At 39.1% G+C, this 26,905-nt stretch overlaps 1 protein-coding gene across 2 annotated transcripts in view; it reads right to left on the reverse strand.

Annotated features, from left to right (window-relative positions):
• Positions 1-1,826: 1,826 nt before the first annotated feature.
• Positions 1,827-26,905, reverse strand: part of LOC139948339 (laminin subunit gamma-1-like) — a 78,119-nt gene continuing 53,040 nt past the window's right edge. For both annotated transcript variants that reach the window (XM_071946475.1, XM_071946476.1), the window contains 22 exons: positions 24,519-24,626; positions 23,261-23,397; positions 22,893-23,015; positions 22,048-22,237; positions 20,946-21,058; positions 20,373-20,603; positions 19,758-19,943; positions 19,301-19,430; positions 18,608-18,720; positions 18,036-18,326; positions 16,643-16,780; positions 16,002-16,199; positions 15,066-15,194; positions 14,185-14,362; positions 12,211-12,345; positions 11,250-11,424; positions 10,950-11,072; positions 9,856-9,970; positions 9,046-9,245; positions 8,188-8,346; positions 7,219-7,318; positions 1,827-6,152 (listed from right to left, as the gene is read on the reverse strand). In XM_071946475.1, the coding sequence (XP_071802576.1) occupies positions 5,884-6,152; positions 7,219-7,318; positions 8,188-8,346; positions 9,046-9,245; positions 9,856-9,970; positions 10,950-11,072; positions 11,250-11,424; positions 12,211-12,345; positions 14,185-14,362; positions 15,066-15,194; positions 16,002-16,199; positions 16,643-16,780; positions 18,036-18,326; positions 18,608-18,720; positions 19,301-19,430; positions 19,758-19,943; positions 20,373-20,603; positions 20,946-21,058; positions 22,048-22,237; positions 22,893-23,015; positions 23,261-23,397; positions 24,519-24,626 (3,541 nt within the window). In that variant the 3' untranslated portion in view covers positions 1,827-5,883. The remainder of the gene's footprint in view (positions 6,153-7,218; positions 7,319-8,187; positions 8,347-9,045; positions 9,246-9,855; positions 9,971-10,949; positions 11,073-11,249; positions 11,425-12,210; positions 12,346-14,184; positions 14,363-15,065; positions 15,195-16,001; positions 16,200-16,642; positions 16,781-18,035; positions 18,327-18,607; positions 18,721-19,300; positions 19,431-19,757; positions 19,944-20,372; positions 20,604-20,945; positions 21,059-22,047; positions 22,238-22,892; positions 23,016-23,260; positions 23,398-24,518; positions 24,627-26,905) is intronic.

Below are 26,905 nucleotides of genomic sequence, written 5' to 3' on the forward strand. Positions count from 1 at the left end.
GCATTTTGATCAAATTTCGGCTAAAAATTTAAAAAAAGTCACAAGAGGTTAGCCCACACTTTTGATCAAATTTAGGCTAAAATAAAACAAATCACAAGGGGCAAGTCTGGCATTTTGAAAAAATTTCGGCTAAAAGTTTTTAAAAATCACAAGGGGTAAGTAAAGTAGGCTAAAAAAAAATAAAAAATCACAAGGGGTTAGTCCAGCATTTTGATCAAAATTTAGGCTTAAAATTTAAAAAATCGAAAGGGGTAAGTCCAGCATTTTGATCAAATTTAGGCTAAAAATTGAAAAAAATCACAAGGGGTAAGTCCAGCATTTTGATCAAAATTTAGGCTAAAAATAAAACAAAAATCACAAGGGGTTAGTCCAGCATTTTGATCAAAATTTAGGCTTAAAATTTAAAAAATCGCACGGGATTAGTCCAGCATTTTGATCAAAATAGGGCAAAAAATTGAAAAAATCACAAGGGGCAAGTCCATCAAAATGTCGGCTTAAAACAAAACAAAAATCACAAGGGGTAAGTCCAGCATTTTGATCAAATTTCGGCTAAAAGTTAAAAAAATCACAAGGGGTAAGTCCAGCATTTTGATCAAAATTTAGGATAAAAATAAAATAAAAATTACACAAAAGTAGGCTAAATATTAAAAAAATCACAAGGGGTTAGTCCAGCATTTTGATCAAAATTTAGGATAAAAATAAAATAAAAATTACACAAAAGTAGGCTAAATATTAAAAAAATCGAAAGGGGTAAGTCCAGCATTTTGATCAAAACTTAGGCTAGAAATAAAACAAAAATCACAAGGGGTTAGTCCAGCATTTTGATCAAAATTTAATCCAAGGGGTAAGTCCAGCATTTTGATCAAAATTTAGGATAAAAATAAAATAAAAATTACACAAAAGTAGGCTAAATATTGAAAAAAATCACAAGGGGTTAGTCCAGCATTTTGATCAAAGTTAAGGCTTTAAATTGAAAAATCGAAAGGGGTAAGTCCAGCATTTTGATCAAAACTTAGGCTAAAAATAAAACAAAAATCACAAGGGGTTAGTCCAGCATTTTGATCAAAATTTAATCCAAAGGGGTAAGTCCAGCATTTTGATCAAAATTTAGTCTTAAAATTTAAAAAAAATCGAAAGGGGTAAGTCCAGCATTTTGATCAAATTTCGGCTAAAAATTGAAATAAATAAACGCAATGGGTAAGTCCAGTTGATCAAATTTAGGTTTAAAATTTTAAACAAATCACAAGGGGTTGTTGGTAGTCTTGCACTTTGATAAAATCTCTGAATGAATTGGGGTGGTTCTGAAAAGAACCGTCGGTCAACTCGCCGTTTTGATCAGTATGCTCCAAAGAAGAGATAAGCCTCAAGTTCGAGAAAACCCTCACGTTGTTCTGTTTCCTTTATCAATTATGCCTCTAAATTGCCTTTGATTGCACCACATGTAGAATGCAAACATTTTCAGGGCCCTTAAGCGGGCCCCGGACCCCACGCCAAAAAGTCTTCACGCTACACGCTTGCATGCTCCATCTTTGATCTTTGTTCTGAAGTGCCCCCCCCCCCCCCCCCTACAAAAATGTATGCCCCCATAAAATTGACCCTAGGTACGCCACTGGATGGACCACGCGGATACTCCTTGTGATGCAGAGCTACCAATGATTATGTGTTATGTACAACATTCAGGAAGATATTCAGAATTATATTCAACATAAAAATAAAGATTGGTTTATTTTCAGGGAACTTTCTACAGAATCGGGGGAGAGTTGGTAGGACTTGTGATTTAATTGAGATCAAGTCATTACAACAAAATGTATAACAAGAAACTATCATTCCCAGTTTCCAAGGTTTTTAATCATAAAAATAACATTTATAACAAACTACTGTCTCTCAAAACATTACAATCTACATGTTTATGTAATTGTGTTGAGCATTAGTACACAATTTGGTATAAAAGAGTACTTTGGGTTGTACTGTTCAATTAATAGATTAATTTTGACAAAGATATAAAACAATTTATCCAATACATTGTAGAGAGGTTACCCCTGCATGATCAAATGAGTTGAGCACTCAATTGCATGATTTTGGGCAGGTTTTATCTCCTTCAAATTTTGTGCAAATTTTAGCCTCTTAAAATTGCATGAATTGTGATTTTGTTTTGCAGCAAAAGCAATCCAGCAGGGGGAAAACCGACACATTTACAAAGCTTTTTCCCCCCTGCATTTTAAAGAAGCAGGAAAAAAATTGCAAATGTACCAACAAACTAATTTGAAATAACAGAATAAAGTGCGTTTTGCATAGATATGAATCCTTTATAAAAGTACTGGGGTTTCTTCAATTTTCTTGTAAAAAAAAAAATTAATACACATGCTACACTACAGTTTGTTAATACATGAAGTATTGTATGTACAAAGTAATCACAATTTGGATATTAAAGCTTGTGTAATTTTAGCACCTTTAATCGAGGCAGTCAAAAGTCAGAACAAGATTCAATGTTTTGTCTCAAGTACTGAACATTTTGTGTAAAATTGATTTCATGGTTTACAAGATGGCGGCATTGCTTCAAACCTGTATGATGCATTAGCACAATACTAGTATATATGCAAAAACGGATATATTTAACTCAAACCCTAAGCACAGTTGAACTTGGCATTGGTTTTCAGAGTTAGAATTAATTTCACTTGAGCTATTTTATCCATCAAACATAACCTTTCATTTTGTAAGCCTTTGTTTGTTTGTTTGTTTGTTTGTTTAGATGATCTTCCCACCAAGGGAACTTGGCAAACTCCCACAAGGGGATATAAACACCAAGCTGGCTACAACCAATCTCTCTCATACAAACTTTGGTTTAACGTCTATGATTATGAATCGCACAAATCAAGAAATTGTGATTCAGTAACTAGACATCAATATTTATTCAAGTCATTTTGAAATCAGCGGTTAGCTGGGGATTCGAACCCACAACCTATTGATTGCAAGTCCAACAGTCTAAACACTTGACCATGGTGACTGAAATATTACAAATCAATCGAGTCGAGACAAAATCAGATTTTTTAAGAATCTGAAATGGTGGTTAGTGTTAGAAACCTGAATGGTTGTCAAAGGACCACACTATTCTAAAAGGGACTGGGTCTCTGGCAGTATGACCTGGGGCCAGTTTCATAGAGCTGCTTAACAGCCAATTCTGTGCTTACTGTTTCAAAAAACTGCTAACCTTCCAGAACTTAAGGTCCAGTCACTCTACAGCGATAATGAACATCATAACGATAACGACACAAGGAGAACGCATTCTATTGGTTGAATTGCTCTGCACAGCATACAAGCACGCTTATTGTACCAATCGAGGGCAGGCTTTTTGAACGTTCTCAATTTTGTTCTCGTTATCAAGGCCTGTGTGAGTTTTTTTTTTTCACCAAGCAGATGCAAAAAAGTCTGAATCCAAACAGAAAAAGAGACAAAAAGGCTGAAAATTGTTCATTATTGTCTATGAAACTGGTCCCAGATTTATCTTCATGAATACTTGACCATTTTAAGGTTTTGTACTGACAAATAAAACCAAATAGAATCCACCATGAAATAGATCATGTTATATACGGTATATGTGTATGAGGCAATGTAATAACTAATACAAATATCAAATGCTATAATCAATACATATTCTACACAATGAAAAAACCAGACTTTATCAACACAGGTACATAAACTTTGTTAGAGTTTTTTCCACTTAAAATATTGGATTGAATAAATAGTTTACGTCTAAAAAGTATGTTCTATTTGCATTACAAAAAAAGAAAAGACAAAAATAATAATAGAAAACAAAAACGGTATAACCCTTAACAAAAGAGCCCATGGTTCTACATAGTAGTTAGGTTTTATATTATAGAAGTACACCCCTGGTCTACAATCACAAACAAACAAGTATTTAAAGAATCATTTACATTTGAAGTTAAAAAACGCTATTATTTACTGTATTTGATGTTAATTGCATAGTTTGTGATTATTTGCTGTATATTGTCTTAAAATTTTGAGTTACGCCCCTTTGCATTATCCAGAATGGTTTTTTTTTAAAACAAAAATACTAGACTTGATCAATTGATTGTTTTATAAAAAAACGTCAAACCACATGAAGCAATGGTGTCCTATACGATACGTTAAAAGACCCGTGCAAATTTAAGTACAAAAATGTTTCTTCATATATTTTAAAAGCACTGCTAACAAAAGAAAGATGATCAAAACTTGATTTTAAACCGTCAACTTTTATTCTTAAAGTATGAATATGAAAGATGAGAGGCACTACAAGTATTTTTAAAGACCCATTTTGTTGAAACTTTCATTAAGAATTGTTAATAACTTTTGGTTTAACTACGAAAAGGTCAAACGTGAAAGTTCAATGCCCAAAAGTTGTTAGGATCTTTAAGTTGTTAAGTTTAAATCAAACAAGAGTAGCTCCACACAAGACCAAAAAAAAAAGCAAACATTCAAAAAGTCCTTACATAATATGAACTTTAACTTTATAAGATTGTGTTATAAACACAGATGACTAATTCACAGCTAGTTTCTACAGCAGGCAGTACCTTTCTGTTTTGCAAACATTTCCTGAATTTAGCTTCACATGAGGCTCAGTAAATCTCTCCTATACAGGGGTGGATTTCACTAAGAGTTAAGACTAGTCTTACCTCGAGTTAGGACGAGTAACTCATCCAACTTTGGACTAGCCTTCAGTTTTTTAATATCTCCTAGGACTAACTCTAACTAACTCTTTGTGAAATCTACCCCAGTACAGATGAAATAACTCACAGACCTATGACCTCGCACTTAAATCATCCGGTCGAACCAACCCAAAATGTACATGTTAACTAGCTGCCCTACACCCGCCAAAAGACACAAACTCACAGAAAATTGTTGCAAAATTCTACTTTTTTTTTAAAAATACAAATGCAAGCTAAATGTAAATACCAAAATATCTGAGAAATTCAATGTTTCTGAGAATATACAAAAACTGATAGCACCTTCAGAGATATAAATTAGACTTATCCGGCTAGACTTCTTATTTATTAGACTTACCCCGCTAGACTTCTTATTATGTTGTTTTCAGATTAGCACCACAAGTACAAAAAGGGATTTTAAAAAGGCAGCATGGTTCTTTAAAAAAAGTTCTGATATTTTTGTTTGTTTGTTTGTTTGTTTGTTTATTTACTTGTTTTTGTTGCACCAGTATGCAATTTTTTTTTTGCGATGGTAAGTTCTGGAACTTCCCAGTACCCATGCTTTGGGGTCATATGTTTAGAGCTGGGTAAGTTTCATATATATTGTACAACCACATAGACTGGAGATCCATGCGTTGTGCGTATTGCGCAATGCGACAACAAGGTAAAACACACGCCAAAGCACACAATGCAATATGTATTCTTTGGAGTTGACATGTATTTTCATTTTAAACATTACACAAAACGCACGACGCAAAACACAGATTTCCTGTATTAGTAGAAAAAAAATGATACCAGTCAAAGCAAAACATGTAATGTTCATGTTTTGAGACTGGTCCCCTGTATGGGTATTGCTGAGCAATTTCCATTTCCAACATTGATAAGAGTTGCGAGTCCAGGTTGGGTAGACAACATTTTTGGGGGAGTTTAACGGCAGCATTGATTATGAACGTCTTTAATAATGAAATCAAGTACTCATTAATTCCTTTCCTTCATCCAACAATATAAAAATTTAAAAAAAACAAAGAAAAAAAAACACATGCCTTTATAATAAAAAAATCCCTCACACAATACAGATCCACCCAAAATGTTAATATATGACTAAACACACTGAAGTATTCATTTTATTAAATAGAGTTTTTAAAACAATAAAGAGAGTGAATGTGGAGTAGTAGGCCAAGCGTTAACGCCTACCAGCGTTCTCCAAAATGTCACTGTTCGGACAGAAGTCGGGGAGGGAGTCGCTGATGTCTTGGATGTTAGCAACTTGCTTTCGGAGTTCATCCAGAGAGAACTGGTACGTGTTGATCCAGCCTCGTTGTTGTTGCTCAGCGTCTGCGAGGCGCTGCATGACCTGGTCGATGTTGAGGTCCCTCTCGAAGGTGCGCTTCACGTTGCCAAAGTCCTCTTCGATGTCTCGGAGGCGATTGGGGTTGAGATCGCTAAGGCCATCTGGAAGTGGATTTGGAAACAATTTTATATGAAGATGTTTCTAACATCAAAAATGCTGTAGTTTATCTTGTGTATTGGTTTGCTTGGATAAACTTCCCGTCAAGGGAACTCAACATGTAAACTGAACCAGTGCACTATCAAAAAGAGAAAGTCTTCGCCCCAGTGTTCTTGGTTCGACTGGCTGCATATTGCACCACAGCACCTTGTAAACCATTGGTGCTATGTTAAGGAGTAGGTCTCATAATTCAAACCAAGTCCCACATACCTTGCGAAAAAACACTGTCTGTTAAAACGACTTGAAGGCCACCGAAACGTTGAGACCAATTTTAGGTCCCGAAAAATCAAGCATCTGAAAGCACACAACATCGTGTGACAAGGGTGTTTTTTCTTTCATTATTCTCTTGCAACTTCAAGGACTAATTGCGTCCAAATTTTAACAGATTTTTTTTTTTTATGAATACATTGTGGAACACCAAGTGAATGGGATACACCAAGTGTTGTGGCACAATATGCTGCCAATCAAACCAGGGACACTGGGACGAAGACCGCCTCTTTTTGATAAGTGCCCTCTGTTTTTTATGCCTTGCAACACACATGTCAAGTGAGAATACTGGGCCCAATTTCATGGCTCTGCTTACCGCCGAATTCTGCGTTTACGATTGCGTTTCCCCGCTTACATGCAAGCGCCGAATTTCTGCGCTAGCCTTGTAAGCGTCGAATGGCTATAGTAACGAGGAATATGCACCCGCAGAAGCCAAAATTCGCCGCTAACCCGTGAAATACGCTTGCCGTAAGCACAGAATTCCCTGCTTCAGTAAGCGCCGATTATGTGCTTACGGTAAGCAGAGCCATGAAATTGGGCCCTGGGGTTGATTTCACAAAGAGCTAGGACTAGTCTTATCTCGAGTTAGGACCAGTTACTGATCCTAACTTAGGACTATCCATGCAATTTTTATATCTCCTAGTTAGGACTAGTCCTAACTCTTTGTGAAATCGACCCCTGGTCTTTGACAATTACCGAAGATGCCTTTAAGTAAATTTGCTGAAATGTTGAATATTGACTTACTGAGATCATCCATGATTTGATTGACTTGATCCAAAGCACCTTGGACAGCCTGAGTAGCCTCGTCAGTCTTACGCTTAGCATCGTTGGCCTTCATCTGAGCCTGATGCCATAAAGAGAAAAAAAACACATTAGAAACAACATCAACAATATTTTAGGGGAAGCTTTCTACCATCATTATCTTCAAAATGTCTAAGAATAATGTAAATTTATGAACACTGTGTTTTGTGTCCTAAGTACCCAGACCCTTTAAGGACGGACGCTGACGATGAGACACACCTTTAAACTAGAACACTGCGACTATTCTCATTGTCTCCCTGACCAGGGGCGGATTGCAATAAAACGGTCTTAGCCAGTGGTCTAAGACCAGTCAGTTATAGCCAGCTATCTGGGCCTTAGACGGTCTTAGCTTAGTCAGTCATTTAAGCATGTTGCAATAAGCCGGTCTTAGAGATAAATCAGTAAGCAGTAGTGAAATATATGCACAAACAAGCATTCCTTATAAGCTTGGCTAGTTATGATGGCCGCCATTATCCAAGACAGCGACAATGGCTTTGAACTGTTAACAAAGATCAAACATTAGGCAACTAGCCTGCAGTCTAACAGACAAGTTAGGTGGCGTAGATTGTTCTTTTTTTCTAGTTCTATGGTTACATGAACTGCAGTCACATTAAGCAATTTAGTGACTCTGGAAGGAAAACAAAAAGCCTGGGACAAAAATACAGATTTAGTTAATGTTATCGATTATTTAAACAAGTATTAAATGGATGTAACGCCATGTTAAAACAAAACAAAGACCGTTTTTAGCCAGCTCAGCACAGGCTTAAGATTTCAGACTGGCTTAAAATATAAACCGTGGTATTGCAATCGGTTTATATTTGAAGACCGTCTAAGTGTCTCAAGTTAGCCAGCTAAAGCACACAGACTGGTTTAAGACCGCTTGGTGCTTTCCACCTGAGAGTATGTACCAACCTGTTGGATGAGCTCAGAGTCATCATCAGCCTGGGTCTCAAGAGCTCCTAGCTCCATCATGGTCTGGGTGGCGTTGTCTTTCAAGAAGTCCGCTCGGTCGTTTTGTGCCTGGGCGATAAGATTGATGTCATCGGCCTGCTGCTTAATGATCTGTGCACCCTGGATTGGAAAAGGATGAAGTTATAGAGAACATTTAAGAAACTGGCAATAACAAGGGTTTGGTTTGGTTTTTTTTTTTGTAACACAAAACACATGTCCACAGATTGACATTAAACTTGCACAATTTGAAGATAATGATATTATACTTGTTGAGGTGCTGTAGTTTTTGAGAAATGAGTAAAACAATGTCACGAAAATACGTTTCACATGCTAAAATAATTTTCATCTCAGTGAGATAAAAACTATTTTTGTGACTTGTTTTACTCGTTTCTAAAACTCTACAGCACCTCAGCAAGTTAAACTTTATTAAAAAAGGGAAGCTTTCAACCATCATTATCTTCAAATCGTGAAAGTTAAATGTAATCTTTGGACAATGTGTCCTTCTTTTCAACCTCAACCCTACATGTTCTAAAATCTGAATTATACAGTCCACAAATCATCCTCATGGAAACATCTCACCAATTAGCCCGAACTCTGTTTTGCCGACGACGTTGGTCTACGCTAGTCAACTATTTGGAACCAGCCTACTGGGCATGGTCGCAACACTGGTTATCAATAGCCATTGTTAGAGCACAGTGCAGAGTGGACAAGTTTTAATAAAATGCTAACGTGTGTTAAATTGACGTCGTTCACCCTACGCACGTCACTAAACAGCTACTTGATCCATACCCGAACTTCACCCATATTGGTTCTATTTACCTCTGATGCCGCAGTGGCATTAGCCTCTGCCATCCCAGCTACCTCCCTGGCCTTCAGAGCATCTTCCTCGGCAGCATCGATAGTGCCTTGGGCCCCAATGGAAGTCTCGTTGGCTTGATCAATCTTCTCAATGATTCCAGGGATCCTCTGCAGAGCGATGCGAGCTTCCTCTTTACTGGACTCCACTTTCTCGTTGAATCCTACGAGGGGGAAAAAGTTTTATAGATTGACGCATCGGTGCAAAAACGTATCTAAAATAGCATTTATGTTACATGCGCAGGCCTGATACTTCACAGAGGCAACGAAGGCAATTGCCTCCGTGCCCCCCATGTCATTGCCTTGGTGCGCTTGAAATGCTACAGTAGAAATTTACAACTTCCTCATGGGGTGCCCCTTACCACGGAGAAAATGCCTTGGTGCCCTGGCCTTGTCCAAAAGGAATCTTACAGGCCTGAATATGAGTTTGATAGCGTCAAAAGGTTGTATCTCTTTTTAAAAAAAAATTGTCTCAGTGAGTCGAAAATTATTTCAGCATGTAAACACAATTTTCGTGACATTTTTTTACTTACTCATTTCTCAAAAACTACAGCACCTCAGGAAGTAATATTTTAAGGGAAGCTTTCTACTATCAATATCTTCAAACTGTGTGAGTTTGATGTAAGTCTGTGGACATTGTGTTTTGTGTCCAACAAAAAAGTACCCAAACCCTTTAAAAAAAGCCTGTAGGAACAAACGAAAACCAACAGGCGTCGAGGCGATATTTTTGCACAGAGCATTTTCTGTTTAGTACCTCCCTGTAGATTGACTCACCTAGTAGGTCCTCCAGGATACCTTTAGCTTCAGCTAGAGTTGCGTCTCCCTGGTTCTTAGCGGCGTCTGCTTCCATCTCAGCGGAATGAGCCTTCACCATTAACAGATCCAGTTTCTACAAGAACAAATAATCAAGCAATTATGTTAACCAATTCATGGTGGATTATTTTCTTTTTGTACTTTTGTTTTATGAAAGTCGCCAGACACACAAGGCCTAAAAGCCACTTCAAGGTGTGGGCTACAATTATTTTGTTCCAGGGGCCAGTACCTTTACTCCTAGGGCTGAAATAGGGTTACCTCCTTTACAGTCTATATGGTTGTAGGCTTGGGTATCATTAGTCCGAAGCCTGGCTGTTAGAGCAGAAAGCACTACCTCCCCAACGTTATGTTGCAAGTGTCACGACCAGGCCTCAAACCCAAACTCTGCTGATCAAACACCAGAGCTTGAATCCGGTGCTCTTAACCGCTCGACGATGACACGCCAGAATGACCTGTGTCCATGACACAAGTGCACGCCAACTTGGTGTCAGGTACCACACACGTGAATGACTATGTGCCCAAGTCTTGGCTTAAGGTGTTGGCTTTTCAATACACTTTTTGGGTGGAAAAGGATGATGACATGGGTAAGTATAAGGGACAACAAGCTTTTTGAAACGATGAATGAACGACAACGGTTTCAATCAAAGAATAACGCAAAGCATTTTGGCGGGTATAGCTCCCGACTCATGTGTCAAAATCAAAGTGCTTTTGGATGTTTGGTTCCCCTTCGCTTGTGAGTGTTGTGCAATAAAATTACTTGCTGCTTGATGATCAATTTCCGACAAATAAACAAATAAAGTAAACAAATAAAATAAAGCGTGGATCAGTCATTCATGGCGGAGACAGGGGAAAAAGCAGAGCCCGCAAAAAAAAAGCCGCGGAAGATGCTAGGTTCCCCTTCCGTGTTGTTGCTTGATGTTGGACAAAAACAAATGAAATCAAATGATGACCAGCCATTCACAACGTAGACCATCCCACAAACAAAAACGCGGAAGTCTCTTGGCTGATGTGAGCAAAGCGTAGTTAGTATGCAAGAGAGTTATAAACGCGCTGACCTGTTGAGCTTTGTTTCCATCTTCAAGAAGCTTAGTGGCCTCATCCGCCTGTTGCTCCACCTGATCAAGTAGATCACGATTTGTTGCTTTGATGTTAGCGGCTTCATCTTTAATCCTCTGGGCCTGGATGTGGGATTAAACAAATTAACAACAATCAATCATAGAAGGTCTATAGACCCCTTGCAATACGTGCAGTGTACTGTCATCCCTGTATACAAAAATTGATTAATATTATTATTATTATTAATATAAACAACAAGGGAAACTGACTTAATATTAAGTTCCCATTCCTGAACCTACCTCTTCCTTAATGTCATCTGCATTGTCCACGAGGGAGTCTCCATTGTACAGTGGTAAAGGCTGACGAGACTTGGACAGCAACGCTGTGGAGTCGCTGTGTACTGCATCAGCTTTATTCTTAGACTCCTCAGCTAACATGGCCGCCGTGGCGAAGAGCTCTTCAGCATCGGTGTAGCTGCAAGTCAAAAAGGAAATCAGTCCTCATTATACAGGTGTGTGAGCGGGTCGTGAAAATAAAAGGGGAAAACTTTGCCGGATTTTGGGCCAGCGCTACAGAAAGAATAACAGGCTTTGTTCGGCAGCGTATACAAAACATTAACAGAAACTTGGCCACAATTCATACATTGTAACACCGTGTTGTTCAACCTCATTTTCACAAGCGCGATGCGTCGTCGTCGACTGCTATACGTTTGGTATCCTTGTCGCAAAAATCTGTGCCTAGTCTAGACTCAAGGTGGTGGCTTTTTAATACAGTTTTTAGTAAAGGGCTCTCTCTTGGTGCAATGAGACAATGAAATTGAAATACATGTATAATGGACGTCACGCTAAACGAAAAAATTTACAACAGAGGCTTCAATCAAAGACTAACGAGGAGCATTTTACCTGGTCTGGCCCCCAACTCATGTGTTAAAATCAAAATGCAATTAAATTGCTGATGATGCCATAAAAATCCTGCTTGTTGATCTTTTTTGGACGTAAAAAAAGAACAAAAAACGTGGGCCAGCCATTTGTCGGGCCGCGGCACGGACGGGAAAAAAAGCAAAATAGAAATGAGTCAATTCCAGGGGTTAAGAGCAAGCAAGGCATGCTGGGAAAAAGAAAATTGTGCGGAGAGGTCAATCACCTCTGGGAATGAGGTTGACACTCTGCGGCCACCAGCGCCCTGGGAATAAGGTTGACGCTCTGCCACCACCAGTGCCCAGACTGTTCAGTCATGACACTACTTAACTCTAATACTTACTTTTCCTTGACTTGATTAATCAGACCTTCAATGTCGGAGTCGGGTCCTCCTCTCTGAACAAGTCTCAAAGCTTCCTCTGATGTCTCCTTAGCATCGATAGCAGCGCCCTCAATGTCATTAGACTGAACCTCTTGCCTGTTAATTATTAATAATAATAATTTAATTAATAAAAATAATAATAATAATAATAATAATATAGAGGATTAAGTAGGATTTCAAATTTTACATGGTGGAAATACGATAAGTATGTTTGCCGGAACATGATGTAATGATAATCTCAGGCATGCAACTGCCCGTTGAAAAAAAGAGAGGAAAATTTTCAAAGGCACAACGCAAGTGCGGAGCGAGGCAGCCGAAACGCCACAGGACATGATACCCACAATGATACCCTAGAAAATGTTGAGGTTTATTATGCTCTAAGGTGCATTGTTAGCATGTACTAGGCTTATTTTACATGATTGTAGCTGTACACTGTTATGCCAGGCATATATTTGGCTAAAAAAAACAAAACAAAAAAAAAAATTTCTTTTTCCCACGTTTTTTTTGTTTTTTTTTTTCACGTAAAAAAAAACAAAAAAAAAACGCGGAAACGCGGAAGAGTTGCATGCCTGTAATCTATAAATGAGTTGGGGTGGTTCTGAAACGAACCGTTAGTTTCAGCTCAACCTTTTGATCAGTATGCTCTGATCATCTTCTGGAGTAAGCTGGACTCTGTATACTGATGATGTGGTGAATAATAAAGACATTTGTAAAGCGCATAAAGAGAACAATGAAACATACATTGAGTGAAAGATACAATTACAAATAAGCAGAGACCTAAAACAGTGTAAAGAACTAGCCTAGCGAATATGTACAGGAAGACTATTCCAAAGAAATGGTGCGGGGTAAAAAAATCATCTGTGGCCATAAAAAATGGAAGACGCTCTTGTAGTTGTGGTAAGCAATGACTGTCGAGTTGAGATGATCATAAAGTCCGATTAGGGGAATAATGGTAACAAGTTTTGATCAATAAGCAGGAGATCAACATGTTTGTAAAACAAAAATCAGGATGCAGAACATTGAGTTTAAAGGCATTGGACACTGTTGGTAATTAATCAAAGTATTTATCATCATAAAACCTTACTTGGTAATGAGTAATGGGGAGAAGTTGATAGTATAAAACATTGTTAGAAACGGCTCCCTCTCAAGTGATGTAGTTTTCGAGAATGAAGTAAATTTCCACGAATTTGATTTCGAGACCTCAGAATTAGAATTTGACGTCTCAAAATCAAGCATCTGAAAGCACACAACTTTGTGTGACAAGGGTGTTCTTTCATTATTACCTTGCAACTTGAACGACCGATTGAGTTCGAATTTTTACAGGTTTGTTATTTTATGCATATGTTGAGATACACCAAGCGAGAAGACTGGTCTTTGTTAATTACCAATAGTGTCCAGTGTCTTTAACCAAAAACATTGTGGATTTTTTAGTGAGTCCCCCAGTTCTTGCACGACCCCCTTAAGAGTTCCTTATTCACAAACCAGCTCGTTTACTAAAACCAGCGCAATAAACTTATGGTTTAACTTGCCCCAGGAAGTTGTAGTAGCCCTGATTTTAAACATGTATTGTCATAAGTGTATCTTTCTGACGCATTTATGGCAGCAATCATAACCAGTATTATAGGCAAATAAAGTTACATCAAATTAGCACATTTAAAAAACGTATTATTCACATCTTAATGGAATAAATATGATGACTTGAAGCAAGTAGGATGCGCAGTTTTTAGTAGCCCACAGGGCAAGTTGAGAGGTTGTGTTTACTAGCCCGTAGCAGTTTCTACTAGACAATGTACACCAGGCTAGTGTTAAGGGGGAGTGTTTCTGGCGAGTGAAGGGTGGAAAAACGAACTTAACTTGTAGCATTTGAAACTTAGCATGGTGGGAATCGGATATGGAAAAGTTTGTGGTGACAAAACAGAGTTAAGGTAGATTTACCCTGAGGAAAGCTCCCTGGCTTGTTGGGCTAGACGCTGCATCTCCAGAACTTGTTCAGATTTGTTCCTGGCCGTTTCATTCTGATTGTGGAGGAACATCCATCCCTCATCCAGCTTACGCTGGGCCTCTTCAAGAAGCTGCTTGATGCGATCGATGACAACGAAGGCTCCAGCAACCTCTGTAAATGAGAAAGGGTAGATGATGGAATATTGGAATCATACGAATAAACCAAACGAAGCCCAACCACACCAGGGCCCAATTTCATGGCTCTGATTACCTTAAGCAAAGAATCTGCGCGTATGGAAGCAGGGAATTCTGTGCTTACTTCAAGCATATTTAAAGGTTAGCATGAAATTTTGGGTTCTGCGAGTGCGTACTCCATGTTACTAGGCATTCTACGCTTACAAGGCTAGCACAGAAATTTGGCCTTGCAGGTAAGCAGAGAATGGTGATCATAAGCACCGAATTCGGCGGTAAGCAGAGCCATGAAATTGGGCCCAGGTCTGGCATGTTCCTAGTATGATCAAAATATGACAATTCAAGTCGTAGAGCGTCCTTCTCGTTTTAAGTACGTTGCCACTCCTTCTAATTCCAAGATGGGATAGTCGTCCAAAATTTTTGAGCAGGCTAAAAGTTCTTAAGCACCCTCCGATCAAACCTCTTCAAGCGTAAAAAGTCCATATCATGTCCACTCTCTTTGCACATGATTTAAGTCCAGTCGATCAATCAATCAATCAACCGTAGAGACAGCAAGGGTCCGACACGCTGACCTCTTGTGTCCCAACCTACAGCCTCACGCCACATGCCCAGTCAGAAAAATAAATTTTCAGAGTGTAGGAGAACGAGTTGGGTGTGATGGGGGCTTAAGGGATGGTTTTTACCTTCACTGCTATCGGCAGAGTCTCCTTCTGCAGAGTTGATGTTTTCAAGGATGAAATTGAGCTGGTCTTTGAGAGCGTCCAAGTTGTCTGTCAGGTCCCCATACTGCCTGGCCAACCTAGAGTCTTGAGCTGTGGAGACGTCAAAGCATTATTAAACCTTATCATCTTATTAAAGTTTGGGTACTTTTTGTGAACAGATTTACACTAAGCTTACACTAAGAAAACAGAGCACATCACACCAGTGCACGCTGATTCGCACTGGCTCCCCATCCAACAAAGAGTTAAATATCAACAGTGCCTCATTTCTTTCAAGATCTTAAAAGGTGATGCCCGAAGCTTATTTAAGTGATCTTGTGCAGATATATACCCCAAAATGTTGTGGCCTTCGATCTCCAAACACAAAATCCTTTCAGAAAAAAACCTGACAAATCATTGATGTGGGAGAAAAGTTTTTCTGAGCGCAGCACCAAGAATTTGGAAATCCCTAACTGAACTGTAAAACTTTCAAACTCACTTGGCATATTCAAGAACAGTTCAAAAAATCATCTACATAAAGAAGCATTTCGTTAAGTCTATTTTCTCATTATGTGATGCTACTTTTATTGCTTATTGGTTGTATTTTGCGCCAGATAGCGGTGCTTTAAAAAGTTTCCATTATTATTGTTATATTCATGAGAAGGGGATGCCCAGTGTTTCTTGTTTGATCTGCAGCATATTGCGCCACAGCAATTTGTTAACCATTATGATGCTACAATGTATAAAGGAATAAGTTTCATACTTTAGATTGTAGCTTCACATGCCTTGCAGGAAAAAATACTGAGCGCTTTGACGAAACTTTGAAAACTTTCCGCCCCAAACAGCTCCTAATGTTTAGGACTCTGTACCTGTGTACAGCACAGAGGAAGAGTCTTATAAAGGGCTAGTATTATGTCCTACCTTCGGCACTCTTTGCTGCAACGATGGTTTCATCCAGATCCTCTTCTAGCTGGGCTAGTTTCTTCTCGAAATCCTTGTCATTCAATGGCGTACCTGATGGGATGTTGGTGGCATTGTTGATAAGGTCCGCCAGCTTCCTCAGATCCTCCCGGTGATCGTTGACTCGATCTTGGACCAAGTTGTAACAGGCGGGGCAGGCTGAAGAGGAAGAAGACGACAATAAACAATATGAAAGAAAGTGTAATGGAAGTGTCATGGCCGAGCGGTTACGAGCACTGAATTCAAACTCTGGTGTTTCTAATCAGCAGAGTGTGGGTTTGAGCCCCAGTCGTGACACTTGTGCCCTCAAGCAAGTTGGCTGTGAAGTACGGGCGTTCTAAAAGTGACCTCTTCCGGCTGATGGTTCTTACGATTGATTAGCTTAGTGCGCTACATATTTGGCGGCACAGGCTGTATACTCCTTGGGGGGCTGAGATGTTTAAGGAATGGTTTAAGGCCCAGTGACCAGGGGTAATGTCAAAGCGCTTTAAGGTGTCCTTCGGGTATACAAAAACCAACTATTACTATTATTATTCAGCAACTTGTTGTCATACTTAAGCAGCTCTATAAAACTGGGCCCTGGTCTGGGTGCCATGACTTACCAACGCAGCCTAGGGCAATGTTGTAGTGGTTCTCTCTGCATTGGTTACACTTATCTCCGATCACACCGTCTTTACAGACACAGACACCGTCATTAGTGCAGTTCAAATCGGCTGATCCCTGACGATCACAAGAACAAGCTGCAAGAAGAAAGAAAGGAGTGGTGATAATCAACGCAAAGAAAACTTGAATTAGTTTAAAGGAACATTACAGAATTTGTTTTGCTTGCAAAACAGTTGCTGGCAGTGTAAGCACTTTATGTAATCCACCATGTATACATAAACTGACACACCTATAGAAGTTTGAGATCGATCGGTCATCTGGGTCATCTTGTGAAATAATGATAACTTATTTTGCATTCCATCGATGCCAAAACAAAAATGAATAAAACGCTCACTGAGCGACAAACTCCAAACGCAAAATCAGATTATTTCTCATCAAATATGAAATTTCAGACAGAAATGTTTCAAGGGATGCTTTCTACTATCATCATAATTAGACCGTGTAAGTTTGATGTAAATGTGATCTTCACAATTTTTGTTTCTTAACAATTCTGTAATGTTCCTTTCAAAGGCACTGGACACTGTTGGTGATTACTCAAAATAATTCTTAGCTTAGAAACTTTTTAGGTAATGAGCAATGGGGAGCTGTTGATAGTATAAAACATTGTGAGAAACGGCTCCCTCTAAAGGAATGTAGTTTTTGAGAAAGAGGTAAATTCTCACTCACATAATATACTTCAGGCTTCAAGCCTTTTTAAGGCATCTGAAAGCAAGCAAATTTATGCAAAAAAGGGTTTGTTTTTTCCTTCATTACTCTCTTGCAACTTTGACGACCAATTGAGTCAAAATTTTCACAGATTAGTTATTTCATATATACGTTGGGATACACTGAGTGAGAACACTGGTCTTTGACAATTACCAAAGGTTTCCCTTACTCTAAAGAAACTGAACTTCTTGGTAATTGTCAAAGACCAGTCTTCTCACTTGGCGTATCTCAACATGTGCACCAAATAACAAACCTGTGAAAGTTTGAACTCAATCGGTCGTCAAGTTGCAAGAATAATGAACGAAAAAAACACCCCTGTCACACGAAGTTATGTGCTTTCAGATGCTTGATTTCAGGACCTCGAAATCAAATGCAAGGAAAATTTCCCAGAAGACTACATTGTACACTACTTCAGAGGGAGCCGTTTCTGACAATGTTTTATACTACGAACAGCTCCGCATTGCTAGTAACCAAGTTTTTATGCTAACAATCGTTTAAGTAAATACGACAAAATAGGGACACCGCAAACATAGGGCTGGATAACTCAGTTGTTAATCCAGATGTCAATGGTTCCAATCCCACTCTAGTCAATTTTTCTTTGTTCAACATTGTAATTTTGGTACTTACACGGACACCCTGATGAAGAGAATCCGTAATGGTCATACTCGCACTGGTCACAGTACAGCCCACCCACCCCATTCAAGCACGGACACTGGCCAGACTCCCCTTCACACTGGGCACTGGTGGAGCCGGTGAAGTCACAATTACACGGCTGACAACCTCGGCCGCTACGGATGTCCCAATACCCAAGGTCGCACTCGTCGCACTCACGCCCGATGACAAACGGGAGACACGCGCACTGTCCGTTGACTTGGTTGCATTCGATGCCAAAGGAGCCAGTTGGGTTGCAATCACAGCCTGAGTAGAGAAGGAATAATAAGTATTAGTAGCGCTTGTATCAGCCACGACACCCCATATACTTAATTTTGAAATTATTTAAGGCAATACAAAATCATAATTTTTTTCAACAAAGTATTGAGCAGTCAAAAACTAAGTTACTTCAGATGGAGCCATTTCTCACAATGTTATAAACTATCAACCTCTCCCCATTACTTGTTACCAAGTAACTTTTTATGCCAATAATTATTTGAGTAATTACCAATAGTGTCCACTGCCTTTAATTAAATTTCCAAACTTACGTCTGCATTGTCCCTTGGGTAGACCCAAGGCATCTCCAAAGAACCCAGCGAGGCAGTTTTCACAGTAGGTACCGCCGGTGTTGTAGATACACTTCAGACACTCTCCTGTTACTCTGCAAGTAAAGTACATGGATTTTGATTGATTCTGATGGAATATGATGGATTTTGATGGATTTTGTTGGATTTTGATGGATTTTGTTGGATTTTGATGGATTTTGTTGGATTTTGATGGATTTTGATGGATTTTGATGGTTTTATTTTCACACAACATTTGCAATGATTGAATCCAATGCGCCATAGTTTTGACCGTGTGAGGGCTCACTCAACAGTATTTTTATCAATTTTTTGGGGTAAGCGTGATTTGTCCCGCACAATTTTTATAACCGGTCGGTCACTTTTGTTGTGCCGTAGTTTTAAGTTGCTTCAGAGGTGGATTTACATGTGTATAAGGGTTCCTTTAAAGGTCTTATTGTTCGTGAATGATATGATGCTATTGGTGGTAATGTGTTCCAGTCTTTAATAACTGTTTTGGGTATGAATGAATATACCCCCGGAAGTGATACAAATATCTTTGAGAGCGCCCTCACTTGTTCAACAATCTGGCGCATTGAATAATGCTGAAGATCAAGACTTATAATTAATGGTGGTTCAGGAACTCATTTACAAGACCTTCAACTAAGAGCAGCTTTTTACCTGTCGCAGTTTCCGACGGCGTTTAAGTCAATGTTACCGCTACACTGGCAAGGAGTACAGGCAGTGGGTGGACCATACCGTCCCTGTGGGTCACCGTAGAAACCATCGGCACAAACCTCACAACGGTTACCTGAAGAAGTCAAAACAGAATTATAATCAAATATTATAAGTTATCACACAAGCGCGAGTGGAATACTAAAAAATTTAACGTTTCTGCGTCCCATAACCAACGAGGCAATATATACACTGGGAGTAGGTTATCATCTGATATCACACTCCAGTTCGAGCATCTGATTGGATGATTAGCGCGTACTGGAAGATAGAGTCTTATATAGCCCGGTACCAAACCCGCACTCTAACAACCTAGCCATAAGAACTGGAGACTATCTTGCCAAGCCACGCTAGAAGGTTGAAGGAAAAATGTGGCGTTGTCGGGAAAAGGTTTAGGGTGACTCACCAACATATCCCATGGGGCAGTTGGTACACATGACGTCTCCATTGTCCATCTCCATACACTCACTGCCTCCCGGGCACGGACATGGCTGGCAGTCATCTTGGGTCCCGCTGGAAGCGTCACCATAGAAACCAGGTGCGCAGCTCTCGCACTGGTCACCAACGGTGTTGTCACGGCAAATACAGATGCCTGTCAAATTGAAAATAACAGTACAGTTATTGGATCAAACAGATCGGACGCTTACAAAAAGGTACACAACTTATGTATTGCTGTTGCTGCGGTTCCCAAAGACAAATTTCCACTGATACAAAAAGCTGGTGCGCTAGGCCCATTGCCATTGTGAGCCGATCACTAAAATAACAGTATCATCTACTTGATGCCTAACTTTGGTGTGCAACAAAGTCCTCCATCAGGCTGACAAACAAGTTGGGAATAAAATAATCTTTTAAAACAAAACAATTAAATAAATAAAAATAATAAACATAAATAGATAAATAAATAATGGATGACCCATTTCAAGCCCCGTGGTCTCTCCTACATCTAAAACTGAAGGTTTCTTATTGAGGAATATTATGATGATGAATGTGTAATAAATAAATAAATAACCTAATTACTCACCAGAGCTTTCTTCGCAGTAGTCAGCGTGGCCGTTGCACTCGCATGGGATACACTGAGCATAGGGTCCACCACCGGGAGGATCACGACGGAACTTGCCGTCGCAGGACTCGCAGAATTGACCGATGTAGCCAGTTGGACAACGGCAGAGCTCAACAAAGTCTACGCGCTCTGCTCCGGGGCCGACTGCACGGCGTACTGTAGGGAGCTCAAAGTCATCCAGGATGCCTTGTGCTGTGATGAAAAAAAGAAAGTGTGGTGGATTTAAAAGGCCTCTGACTATAACAATCCAACCTGATCATCTGGAATCCTTCTGGCGGACATCCAAATCACGGAAGGAGGAAATTGTGCTACCCAGACACCATCACCAAAGACACAAATCTTAATCTAAACGAGACCCAACAACTTATGAGGGACAAAGCAACCTGGCACCATTTCAATAAAGCTGCAGTCCGTACCGCCTTAATCACACAACAGTCAAATCCTCTGAACGAGTTTTTTAAAACTTTTGGAATGCTTAAGGTCCACCTCAACAAACATTTTTAAACAAACAAAGAGAGCATTTATTCTACTTACAGTTGTCTCCATATGTAGCTCTGATCATAATAGCAGTGAGGTTGGACAGTAGACGTTGGAAATCAAACGCAGACGGCCGCTGCACCCACCCAAGTGCCTGTTCCTCCCTCAACCTAAAAACACAAATAAATAAAATTTGCCATTTCAAATTTTTCTTCAACAAAACTCTGTGAATTTGTGTAATTTGTTGTTTGAAACAGACTTTTCAATCTTTTGCTTGGAGGGTAAAAGAATTCAGTTAATTTCAACATGAACAAAAGCCCTGGACGAACTTATTTTATCATGGAGAAATGTGAACTCATTGCAGAATTGGAAGTGGCCCCCATCTCCGGGCATGTTTGATGGTCTAGTGGTAAGACACTGGCTTCAGAAAACAGTGGTTGTGGGTACGAATCCAACCGAGTAGCATATGGATTTTTTTCTACATGATTTGGAAAGCACCAAGTGTACAGTGATTATCATTCATCAGTGTAAAGAACTTCCGACTTGCTATACATGTCTCTAGGATTTGAGGCAATGCATGGTGAGGTATCAATATATATTTGGTTTGCGGTAACACCATGTGTGTATCTACTTGCCAGGTAGAGTTTGTTCTTAGAGTACTGTCTTGCTTTATTCTACTACCATGGAGTAGATGTTCAGGGTTTTGGGAGACTTCTCAGCTCTGAAAAGAACTGTCCTGATTTTTAACTATTACCCAAGCCGATGGTATAGAAAATACGCTGGGACTACTACTTTAGCTTTTAGGATCGTGATTAACTGTACTACCACGGAGTCAGTTCTTAAAATATATGTCTTACTATATCTTCTACTACCATGGAGTAGATTTTTGGGAATTCGGGAGACTTCTCTACTACTGCAGAGTAGATTTTCTGGAATTCAAGAGAATTATCAGTTCTAAAAACAACTGTTCTGCTTATTAACTACTACTTGGGCGGAGGGTAAGAATCGGCCGGGAGCCACTTCCTTCACTTAGTGGATAGAGGGGACTTCTCGTTACTGACTTCACTATCGCTGAGAGAGTTTTTAATAGGACTCAACGTTTCGACGAGCTTGCTCTAGTCATCGACAGGAGATGATTAAGTTTGAATCGAGCACCAACCTAAAGGTGTACTTCTGTGGGATGACTCCAGGGGTGGGGTTATCCTGGGCGACGATTGGGGCTGAGATGGTCAGTCCACTTCCCATCAAGATAACGTCTTCTACCGTCAGGCTGGGGTCACCACCGATGTGCCGAAACTGGAACGTCATCTCCTGGCCATAACTCAATCTCTTATCACCGAGGTACTTATCTACAAAAGGCAACATCATAAGACATTTATCATGAATCCATCAGAATCAAGCGACAGCATTTTCTATTTGCTGGCCAAATACTGGGTCCAATTTCAAAAGTTGCTCAGCAAATTTCTCTGCTCAACAAAAAATGTGCAGAGCCCCAGTTAAACTTTGTGTAATTTGCGCTGGTAAGCAGTGACTGTTAAGCACGATGTTTCTACACGTAGCAAGTTTTTGTTCTTACAGGCTTTATGAAATAGAACAAGCAAGTCTCGTGCGTATCCACTTTGTGACCACTTTAGTCCAACGTACATTGCTTTAACCCATGAAGGAAACAAACTTTAAATGGTCTTTTTCCTTCCTCAACATCATCATCATGTCGGTTTTAAGGTCGTTGTCCAGTATGTTCTGGGTTGGCCTGCTTTCTCCCTATGGCTCTCCTCCACCTGGCCCTGTCCATGGGCGTCCCTTGCATTAACTCCAAGCAGACGCAGTTGCGTCCCTTGCATCGACTCCAAGCAGTTGCATGGCACTTGACACGGAGCTCTGCCACAGCTTCTTATGTATTTTAATTGCTCATTGCTGTATCTTTGAAAGTTTTTACCTAATTCATGTGCATTATTGTACTTTTTATCTACCGAGCAATGAAATAAATATAAATATAAATCTGACCTGGAGCAATGAAGTAGAAGGGACGGTCGTTAGTAGACGCAATACCAATGTCTCTACGGATGCCGTTAAACACCAAGATTCCCTCCTCGTTGTAGCGCCCCTGAGATATCCAATCCTCTGGACCTGCAAAGAGAAAAAAACAAATATGAACCTTCAATTGCTCGTTATCAGATAAGATGTTATCCTAACAATTATTTGTAGTAACTACCAATAGTGTCCAGTGCATTTAAGATAAGACATATGCATTCCACCTTCAAAGGGGAAGTCAATCATTCTCCCTTGGTAGTGTGGGGGTAGGGGAGTTTTCAAGTTAAATGATGATCTCAAATTTTCTTATTACTGTTTTGGTTTTACCCTGAAGTACTTACCAATGTTAAATTTACTCTGCAAGTTGGCGTACTCGTACCCAGGGGCTGATGTGCAGTCCGGTGAATGGCCGTGGCAAAAGCAAGACATGCAACCAAAAGGGTCGTCATCCTGGAGATTGAAGTAGCCTGACTTACAGCTGTGGAGAAAGGATGAGAAGGCCAATTAATAATGACCGAGTTCATAACCAACCCATTGGGTGCGCTTTCGTGGCTGTAAACAATAACTGTTTCACTAATTGGCCTGTGATTAAGCAATGGACATTTCAACTGAAACAATACTTGGTTACAACCGTGAAATACGTACCCCTGATATATAATCATACTATTATCATATGTACAGTAGGGCTTCGGAAAGTACCGAGTATTAAGAGCTTTACACACATTGGTGTACAGAAACCCAATAAAAATCATCAAAACTCGCCCAGACATTGCTAATATTGTACATTTCTTTTATCAAATTTTGTGCGTGAACATGGTAAAAATGCCAACAGAAATAACCAGAAACAGAAAATTTAGTTTTGTGTCTAAAAATTGGGATACTATGTGAACATACTGCATTGATAAACAAAAAACTTCATAAAAACCTGACATGACTTTTCCTGTGACCTATTTATGTTAATGGAAAGTGGTCAAACCTTGCAGCTGTTTGGAGCCACTATGAGCATTTTGGTACAAGCTGGTCGAACTCTTCCATGGAAAACAGCCTAAACCGCAAATTTCTCTATAAATTTAGGGTATTTTTTGTCTTCAGAGTTTCAAAGGCATACTGTCTATTTTGGGGAATATTATATCCTATCTCTGACTCTTTGCACACTATCATCAAACTTAAACAAACAAAAACAAAAAAAAACGCTTTTGGCCGCTATGGACATCTGATGTGCCACATATCTTGCATTCCACTTAAAAACAAAACAAAATTATGTCTAAATTATTTAATTCGCCCAATTATAATTCATACATTATACCAAATGAAAGTATACCCCCTTTTTTTTCTATTTCACTAAACTCTATATAAAAAAATATAAATAAAAAAAAACAGGAAAGGAACTAAGGTAAGAACCCCCAAATACCTCTCATCACCAGCTATGATGTTTAGAGATATAATGAGGTCGAGGTCTCTACAAATAAACACTTCTCGAACAGTTGATGGTTAGTCAAACCATGGGAGGGTTGGGGGGGGCACAACTTTCCCTGTCACACCTGCGACCTTCTACAACTACCAGGGTAAGTTGGGGTGGGGTGGGGGGCTACAACTTACCTGTCACACCTGCGACCTTCTACATTGACCTTACACTCACAACTACCGGAGTTAGTGTCACAGACTGGGTTGTTATCGGCGCTACCGGCTTCATTACAAGCACAGCTCCTGTACATAAAAAGTCAATATTCAATGTGTCAATAAGATGTACAGAGTATAAGATTCAAGCAAAATGTTATGTTGAACGAAAGTTCACCAATTGGCCCAACTTTGCAGAGCTGCTTAAAGACAGTGGACACCTTTGGTAATTATCAAAGACCAGTATTCTCACTTGGTGTGTATGATCAACATGCATAAAATAACAAACCTGTGAAAATTATGACTGGATTGGTCATCAAAGTTGCGAAAGAATAATAGAAGAAAAAAACACCTTTGTCGCACAAGTTGTGTGCTTTCAGATGCCTTGAATTCAAGACTGCAGCTGAGGTCTCAAATTCAATTCAATTTAAGTGAGAATTACTTCTTTCTCAAAAACTATGCTACTTCATCAGTGTTTTAATTATAATAATAATGAACCATATTTGTATAGTGCATATCACAATCACAGAGAAGTCCCTATGCGCTTTGAGATGAAAACAAAAGAGAAGTCGAAGTTAAAGGAACACGTTGCCTTGGATCGTCGAGTTGGTCTATAAAAAGCGTTGGTAACCGTTTTTTAAAAAATGCATATGTTTGGAAAAATGTTTTAAAAGTAGAATACAATGATCCACACACATTTGCCTCAAAATTGCGTGGTTTTCCTTTTACTGTGCGAACTAACACGGTCGGCCATTTATGGGAGTCAAAAATTTGACTCCCATAAATGGCCGACCGTGTTAGTCGACGAGGTAAAAAGAAAACCGTGCAATTTCGAGGCATGTTTGAGTGGCCCATTGTATTCTACTTTTACATCTTTCTAACCATATGCATTTTATAACCAACGGTTACAAACGCTTTTCAAAGACCAACTCGACCGATCCAAGGCAACGTGTTCCTTTAATAGAGATGTGGAGTAAATACAAAAGCCAAATTTGTTATACTATCAACAGTTTTTATGCTAACAATTATTTTGAGAAGTTACCAATAGTGTTTATGTGCTTAGCAAGTGTTTATGCTTACAGACCCTGATGCACTTCCTGGAACTACACCTAATTGGAAGACCAGCCCCAAACAAATTGCAATGGAGCGTGTTTATGGGGGAGAGGCAGCAATTTTTTTTCTCTTTTCTTTTTTCTTCCTCCAGTGATATTTCTGTCAAAACATCTGGCTGGTGCTTACAGTACCTGACCTATGGGGTGCCTAATAAAATATGATGTCAACCGCACATGTCAAGCCAACTGGTAGATAAATAAATGAAACTGTAACCACAGTATTTGCTACTGCACTAAGTATTACACTTTTGGATATGCCTCTGGTATCCGGCAAACGGCAAATCATGGTTTAAGAGACTCTGATAATCGTTACATTTATTGTATCAAGTAATAAACCACAAGGACACTGGATGGGTAAATTTATAAATACTTTGGGTTGTACCAAGAAAAATTGAAACCCATTCTACTCATTTTTTGAAACCCATTCTACTCATTTTTTCTGTAGTCAATCCCTTAATTATTTTGTACACTTGTTGTGATTGTGAAAATTTATTTTGATTGTTACAATAATTGACAAATAAAGAAAAACTAAGATAATTGTATAAAGTACAAGGGCTAATTTAGATGAAACATTTCTTAGATATTTTGTTTTTTTCAGAGTAGGCCTATATCTTAAATCCTACTGATTTCCTGAGGGCAACCAAAAATAAAAGAGGAAAATCAATAATGTTCGGTAGGAAGAACATCACGATTAACATGGTGCATAAATGTTATAAGGTGAAGAGAAAGGGTGAAATGAAGTAATTTTTAGTAAAGTGTCTTGCTAAAAACACATACGTGTCATGACCAGGTTTCCAGCCGGAATTATTTTAAGACAAAGAAATTGATTAATGCATAAATATTATTTGGGATTCTATGAAAGTGAAATTGTAACCAATTTTGTACTTATTATAACAAGAATCTTTTACATATAAAATATAAATTTTTAATATTCATTTAATAACAAAATAAACTTTTGGTTGGAGTTGTTTTCTTGTTTTCTATATGCATGAGACTTGCACTGTCTTTAACCTAAACTGAAACTGGAGTCAAAATGAAGCCATAGTGGCATGGAAAGGAACTCTTGAAATATTTACAAAAGGTCACGCAACATGGCACAAGATACCAAGAGTCTGACATACTGCAAAAAGATCGCACTGGCCATCTGGAATCTCAACCAGCATTCAGATCATCTATTAGAGCCTGTCTGAATAGTCAAGAGACTGAGTGGCAAGTCTATTCTAAAACCTGAAAATCATTCTATCCAAAATATCAAAA

The sequence above is a fragment of the Asterias amurensis genome, chromosome 15 (genome assembly GCF_032118995.1).
Source record: "Asterias amurensis chromosome 15, ASM3211899v1".
Lineage (NCBI taxonomy): Eukaryota > Metazoa > Echinodermata > Asteroidea > Forcipulatida > Asteriidae > Asterias > Asterias amurensis.